This window comes from Salvelinus sp. IW2-2015, linkage group LG4q.1:29 (genome assembly GCF_002910315.2).
Source record: "Salvelinus sp. IW2-2015 linkage group LG4q.1:29, ASM291031v2, whole genome shotgun sequence".
NCBI lineage: Eukaryota > Metazoa > Chordata > Actinopteri > Salmoniformes > Salmonidae > Salvelinus > Salvelinus sp. IW2-2015.
In genome coordinates, this window is record NC_036842.1 from 87,937,746 (window position 1) to 87,945,627 (window position 7,882).

General features: G+C 42.4%; 1 protein-coding gene across 1 annotated transcript in view; it reads left to right on the plus strand.

Moving 5' to 3' along the window:
- Positions 1-7,048, plus strand: part of LOC139024906 (copine-8-like) — a 69,073-nt gene extending 62,025 nt beyond the window's left edge. Inside the window, exon 8 of the mRNA XM_070439888.1 lies at positions 6,941-7,048. Within this exon, the coding sequence (XP_070295989.1) occupies positions 6,941-7,048 (108 nt within the window). The remainder of the gene's footprint in view (positions 1-6,940) is intronic.
- The last annotated feature ends 834 nt before the right edge of the window (positions 7,049-7,882 follow it).

Below are 7,882 nucleotides of genomic sequence, written 5' to 3' on the forward strand. Positions count from 1 at the left end.
CGCCACCCCCCTGGCACTCATCCTTTCTGGTGTGTCTTCATGTTCTTCTTCAGATAGTGTTTCAGTTTGTCCTTCAAATGGCACATGTTCAAGTGGATGGCCCTTTATAATGCCTCTCACCTGAGCCGCCATTTTCCTTTACAGTCCCCCAAAGCATGAAAGAAGTTGACAGGATCTCTCTCCATGCTCACTCCACGTGGACTCATGTCAACACTCCTGAGAGAAAAGGCAGTTGATGCTTCGACTGAATGCTGTGTACAGGTTGCTTATACTCCTTATCATACTGACAACTCCCCGCAGAGTTATCCCTTAGGGAGGAAATCCCAACGTATAGCAGACCCAACCTGGTGAGATTTGTATCAAAACAAGACAAAAACAAACAATCAACACAACAACAGCAATACACTTCTTTCACATTAAAACTAGAGGTGGGAAAAAGGTTTTCCTTCTTTCATAGGCAGACGTGAAAGAACACATTTGCATATTTACCAAAAGCCCAAGGGACTAGTAACTAAAAACAACAACACTGCCTGTTAAATAAAAAAATAAAAATTAGAATAACAAATCAAATTAGATTACAACTCTTGATAACTCATAAGGTAAGGCAAAATAGACTATAGAATGTCCCTCATTCAGGCAGCACTCCTCTTTCTCGTGTTCTATCACACATAGGCTATTGCAAATTATAACTCTTCTAATCATTAGTGTTAGAATATACATTAAATCTCACCCATGTCTTACAGTCTTTCTAGTAGGTGATCAGGCCTTACAGAATCCTGCTACTCTTTGTTATATGTATGCATAGTCACTTTAACCGTACAAATGTGCCTCCACACATTGACTCTGTACTGGTACCCCCTGTATATAGCCTCCCACATTGACTCTGTACTGGTACCCCCTGTAATATAGCCTCCACAATTGACTCTGGTAGCTGGTACCACCCTGTATATAGACTCCACATTGACTCTGTACCAGGTACCCCGCTGTATATAGACCTCCACATTGACTCTGTACTGGTACCCCCTGTATATAGCCTCCACATTGACTCTGTACTGGTACCCCCTGTATATAGACTCCACATTGACTCTGTATCTGGTACCCCCCCTGTATATAAGACTCCACATTGACTCTGTACTGGTACCGCCCTGTATATAGCCTCCACATTGACTCTGTACTGGTACCCCTGTATATAGCCTCCACATTGACTTGTACTGGTACCCCTGTATATAGACTCCACATTGACTCTGTACGGTACCCCTGTATATAGACTCCACATTGACTCTGTACTGGTACCCGCCCCTGTATATAGCTCCACATTGACTCTGTACTGGTACCCCCCTGTATATAGACTCCACATTGACTCTGTACTGGTACCCCCTGTATATAGACTCCACATTGACTCTGTACTGGTAACCCGCCCTGTATAATAGTCTCCACATTGACTCTGTACGGGTACCGCCCTGTAATATAGTCTCCACATTGACTCTGTACTGGTACCCCCTGTAAATAGTCTCCACATTGACTCTGTACCGGTACCCCTGTATATAGTCTCCACATTGACTCTGTACTGGTACCCCCTGTATATAGTCTCCACATTGATTGTACTGGTACCCCCTGTATATAGCCTTACATTGACTCTGTACTGGTACCCCCTGTAATATAGCCTCCACATTGACTCGGTACTGGTACCCCTGTATATAGCCTCCACATTGACTCTGTACTGGTACCCCCTGTATATAGCCTCCACATTGACTCTGTACTGTACCCCTGTAATATAGCCTCACACATTGACTCTGTACTGGTACCCCCTGTATATAGCCTCCACATTGACTCTGTACTGGTACCCCCTGTATATAGACTCCACATTGACTCTGTACTGGTACCCCTGTATATAGACTCCACATTGACTCTGTACTGGTACCCCCCTGTATATAGCCTCCACATTGACTCTGTACTGGTACCCCCTGCTAATATAGCTCCACATTGACTTCTGTACTGGTAACCCTGTATATAGACTCCACATTGACTCTGTACTGGTACCCCCTGTATATAGACTCCACATTGACTCTGTACTGGTACCCCCTGTATATAGCCTCCACATTGACTCTGTACCTGGTACCCCTGTATATAGTACTCCACATTGACTCTGTACGGGGTACCCCCTGTATATAGACTCCACATTGACTCTGTACTGGTACCCCCTGTATATAGCCTCCACATTGACTCTGTACTGGTACCCCCTGTATATAGCCTCCACATTGACTCTGTACTGGTACCCCTGTATATAGCTCCACATTGACTCTGTACTGGTACCCCTGTATATAGCTCCACATTGACTCTGTACTGGTACCCCCTGTATATAGCCTCCACATTGACTCTGTACTGGACCACCCCTGTATATAGACTCCACATTGACTCTGTACGGTACCCCCTGTATTAGACTCCACATTGACTCTGTACTGGTACCGCGCCCTGTATATAGCCTCCACATTGACTCTGTAACTGGTACCCCTGTATATAGACTCCACATTGACTCTGTCGTACCGGGCCATGCCCCCTGTATATAGACTCCACATTGACTCTGTACTGGTACCCCTGTATATAGTCTCCACATTGACTCTGTACTGGTACCCCCTGTATATAGTCTCCACATTGACTCTGTAACTGGTACCCCTGGTCTATAGTCTTCCACATTGACTCTGTACCGGTACCCCGCTCCACATTGACTCTGTACTGGTACCCCCTGTATATAGCCTCGCTATTGACTCTGTACTGGTACCCCCTGTATATAGCCTCCACATTGACTCTGTACTGGTACCCCCTGTATATAGCCTCACTATTGTTATTTTACTGTTGCTGTTTAATTATTTGTTACTTAAATGTTTTATTTTACATTTTTTACTTATCTATTTTTTACTTGACACATATTTTTCTTAAAACTTCTTAAAGCATTGTTGGTTAAGGGCTTGTAGGTAAGTATTTCACTAAGGTCTACACCTGCGGTCTCACCCAAACGGACCTTAGCTATACGCCCAGTCTTATGACTAAGTCCCAGAAACGCAAGTTTGTATCAAGTTAGAAAAAAACTCTAGCATATAACAAGAGATAATTCTTTAAACAGTAAAACACGGGATAGCATGACTAATTATGTAATTTTCCGCGACACTGCATGTCAGAGCAAAAACCAAGCCATGAGGTCGAAGAGCTCCGAGACAGGATTGTGTTGAGGCACAGATCTGGGGAAGCGTACCAAAAGATTTCTGCAGCATTGAAGATCCCCAAACACAGTGGCCTCCATCATTCTTAAATGGAAGAATTTTGGATGGTCACTCTGACAGAGCTCTAGAGTTCCTCAGTGGAGATGAGAAATAGTTGGGAAGAGATTTTCGATGTACCCATTCCATGGCACATGGTTTATGAATTGACACGCAAAACAACGCCGGATTCAAAACTTTGAATGTTTCAATTTCAATTACTATACAAAATTCTTGCAACCAATAGAATGTTATATATATGGGGGATACAGTCTTCCCAGCTCTGCAGATTCTGCTGTGAGGAGGCAGAGTCATTAGATCATTTATTTTGGTACTGTCCATATGTAGCTCGTTTTTGGTCACAGGTCCAGGAATGGCTGAAGAATTGCAACATTTACCTAGATCTAACGCTACAGATAGCAATACTGGGTGATTTGAAAAGCCATAGTCAATCAATCAATAATATAATAATGATTTTATTTTTAAAAAATTATCTTTGATTTACAATCTGTAGAAGCTATGAGAATAGAAAGGTTCAGTACGTTTGTGAAGCATCACAGCACAGTTGAAAAATATATGGCTGCTAGAAATCCAAAATGGATGGTGTTAAGAGATAGATGGGAGGGGTTGAATGGAGCTGAAGGGTGGGACTAATAACAAGATAACCAATGTAAAACATACAGGGTCTGTAAAATGTATATAGGTTCAGATATTTTGTGAAATAGCAGTTACAAATAGAAATCAAACTGGATGGACATCAGAAATAGAGGAAGGACTAAAAACAAACAAAATAGAACTATTGTAAAATAGATTGTGTCTGTAAAATGTGTATAATATGTATAAACAGAAGGTAGAAGCCTAAATGTTATTGTTTATTAGTTTACTCCAATTGGGGGAGGGTTGGTAGGGTTTGCGGGGAATAATAAAGGTATATTCTAAAAAGAAACATATGGATGTCTATATAGGTATGTGCATGTATGTATTTATGTATATGTGTATATGTATGAATGTTTATGTGTTCATATGTTATATGTATGGGTATGTACAGTGGGGAGAACAAGTATTTGATACACTGCCGATTTTGCAGGTTTTCCTACTTACAAAGCATGTAGAGGTCTGTAATTTTTATCATAGGTACACTTTTCAAATCTGAAGACGGAATCTAGAAAAGCAAGAAATCAGAAAATCACATTGTATGATTTTTAAGTAATTAATTTGCATTTTATTGCATGACATAAGTATTTGATACATCAGAAAAGCAGAACTTAATATTTGTACAGGAAACTTTGTTGTGCAATTACAGAGATCATACGTTTCCTGTAGTTCTTGACTAGGTTTGCACACACTGCAGGCAGGGATTTTGGCCCACTCCTCTACAGATCTTCTCCAGATCCTTCAGGTTTCGGGCTGTCGCTGGGCAATACGGACTTTCAGCTCCCTCCAAGATTTTTCTATTGGGTTCAGGTCTGGAGACTGGCTAGGCCATCCAGGACTTGGAGATGCTTCTTACGGAGCCACTCCTTAGTTGCCATGGCTGTGTGCTTCGTGTCGTTGTCATGCTGGAAGACCAGCCACGACCCATCTTCAATGTCTTACTGAGGGAAGGAGGTTGTTGGCCAATCTCGCGATACTTGGCCCCATCCATCCTCCCCTCAATACGGTGCAGTCGTTCCTGTCCCCTTTGCAGAAAGCTCCCAAGAAGAATGATGTTCCACTCATGCTTCACGTTGAGATGGTGTTCTTGGGGGTTGTATCATACTTTTCTTCTCCAAACACGGCGAGTGGAGTTAGACCAAAAGGCTATATTTTTGTCTCATCAGACAATGACTTCTCTCCATTCCTCCTCTGGATCATCCAGATGGTCATTGGCAAACTTCAGACAGCGCCTGGACATGCACTGGCTTAAGCAGGGGACCTTGCGTGCGCTGCAGGATTTAATCCATGACGGCGTGTGTGTTACTAATGGTTTTCTTTGAGACGTGTGGTCCCAGCTCTCTTCAGGTCATTGACCAGGTCCTGCCGTGTAGTTCTGGGTGATCCCTCCCTTCTCATGATCATTGATGCCCACGAGGTGAATTTGCGCATGGAGCCCCAGACCGAGGTTGATTGACCGTCTCTTGAACTTCTTCCATTTTCTAATAATTGCGCAACAGTTGTTTCCTTCTCACCAAGCTGCTTGCCTATTGTCCTGTAGCCATCCTAGCCTTGTGCAGGTCTACAATTTTATCCCTGAGTCCTTACACAGCTCTCTGGTCTTGGCCATTGTGGAGAGGTTGGAATCTGTTTTGATTGAGTGTGTGGACAGGTGTTTTTTATACAGGTAACGAGTTCAAACAGGTGCAGTTAATACAGGTAATGAGTGGAGAACAGGGGGTTCTTAAAGAAAAACTAACAGGTTGTGAGAGCCGGAATCTTACTCTGGTTGGTAGGGTGATCAAATACTTATGTCATGCAATAAAATGCAAATTAATTATTTAAAAATCATACAATGTGATTTTCTGGATTTTTGTTTTAGATTCCGTCTCTCACAGTTGAAGTGTACCTATGATAAAAATTACAGACCTCTACATGCTTTGTAAGTAGGAAAACCTGCAAAATCGGCAGTGTATCAAATACTTGTTCTCCCCACTGTATGTGTATGTATATGGGTATATATATTTACTAAAAAAAGATATGGGGGATTGGAAATGATGCAGGCAATTACATTGATGGAAGCAACAATCTATCTGCAATATTAAGCTGATCCACCCCTTATAAAAAAAAAGATTGAACTCTTTCGCCTGAATACCAAGCGTCACATCTGGAGGAAACCTGGCACCATCCCTACAGTGATGCATGGTGGTTGGGGAGACTAGTTAGGATCGAGGGAAAGATGAGCAGAGCAAAGTACAGAGATCCTTGATAAAAACCTGCTCCAGAGCGCTCAGGACTTCAGACTGGGGCGGAGGTTCACTTTCCAACAGGACAACAACCTTTCCAACAGGACACAGCTAAGACAACGCAGGAGTGGCTTCGGGTCAAGTCTCTGACTATTCTCGAGTGGGCTAGCCAGAGCCCGGACTTGAACCCAATCGAACATCTCTGGAGAGACCTGAAAATAGCTGTGCAGTAACGCTCCCCATCCAGCCTGACAGATCTTGAGAGGATCTGCAGAGAAGAATGGGAGAAACTCCCCAAATACAGGTGTGCCAAGCTTGTAGCGTCATACCCAAGAAGACTCGATGATGTTGTCATTGCCGAAGGTTCTTCTTCAAAGTACTGAGTAAAGGGTCTGAATACTTATGTAAATGTGATATTTCAGATTTTTATTTGTAATAAATTAGCAAAATGTCTAAACCTGTTTTTGCTTTGTCATTATGGGGTATTGTGTGTAGATTGATGAGGAACTTAAATAATTTAATACATTTTTGAATTAAGGATGTAAGGTAACAAAATGTGGAAAAAGTCAAGGGGTCTGAATACTTTCTGAAGGCACTGTACATCGACCTCGTCATCAAGAAGTTCGGATCTCTTGAAATAAGGGCTAAGGTGTTAGGGTGACAGTCACTGGACCCAGATTCGAGTCCCGGTCAGGGCTAACCCCTGAATTCCCTACAATATTGAGGCCCCCAGTCAATCAAAACTGGTTCCTGACTGTGGTGTTGACTGTCTGGCTGTTCCATTCATCTGTAACCTGGTCTCTCTAGGAGTCAGTGATGCTGCAGTTCTGTGGGAACAAGTTGGACAAGAAAGACTTCTTTGGGAAGTCTGATCCTTTTCTGGTCTTCTACCGCAGTAATGAGGACGGATCGTAAGTTGTCAATTGTTGATCCAGTTTTCCATTTTGTACAAAACATCTTACAAAATCTAATCAAAAATGGATTAATTTGCATCCACTAACGTTTGTAAAGTGTAATTCAAAATATGTTAGTTTTTTTACTCTAAGTCGTACAAAACACACCCAGATACTGTACTATATTTGGTGTTTGCCCATACACAGTGGGAAAAAGGCCTGTAGACAATGAACAAATACTGTACACTCTCCAAATAGCAATATTATATGGTCACATGTATGGTAAATAATAACGTCCATGTCCTATACATCCCAGCTGAGACAGACACAGAGCGTATAGGTGTTGAGGGATGAGTGGACGTGAAAGAGAGGATGAGAGGAGATAAAGAGAATGAAAGGAGAGGAAAAGAAAAAGAAGGGGTCGTTGAGACGGAGTTAAGCACACGTTGTATGAGATGTTCTTGTCCAGCAGATGTTTTTATGAAAGCGGACTCCCTTTGTTTTGCGCTTAACGCATACGGCTTTTGTGCAGCTGGGTATTAACTGAAGCAGTTTAAATGGCCAGCTCCAGGGCAGCAGTATGCTGCCTGTCTCCTGCCTGCCCGTCCTGACCACCTGGTCACTGCGTGCTGTTTAAGAGCAGTTGTTGTTGTTGTTGTTTTGTTTCGATTTTTAAAGACAAAAAAAATGACAAACTTAATACTAATTAAGAAAACAAATGTAAACAGACATAGCAAAGTTTGAGTTGGAAAACTGAGTCTATGATGTCTCGAAAGGGTTCCAATGCTGTAACTAGTGTGTGTGTGTGTGTGTGTGTGTGTGTGTGTGTGTGTGTGTGTGTGTGTGTGTGTGTGTG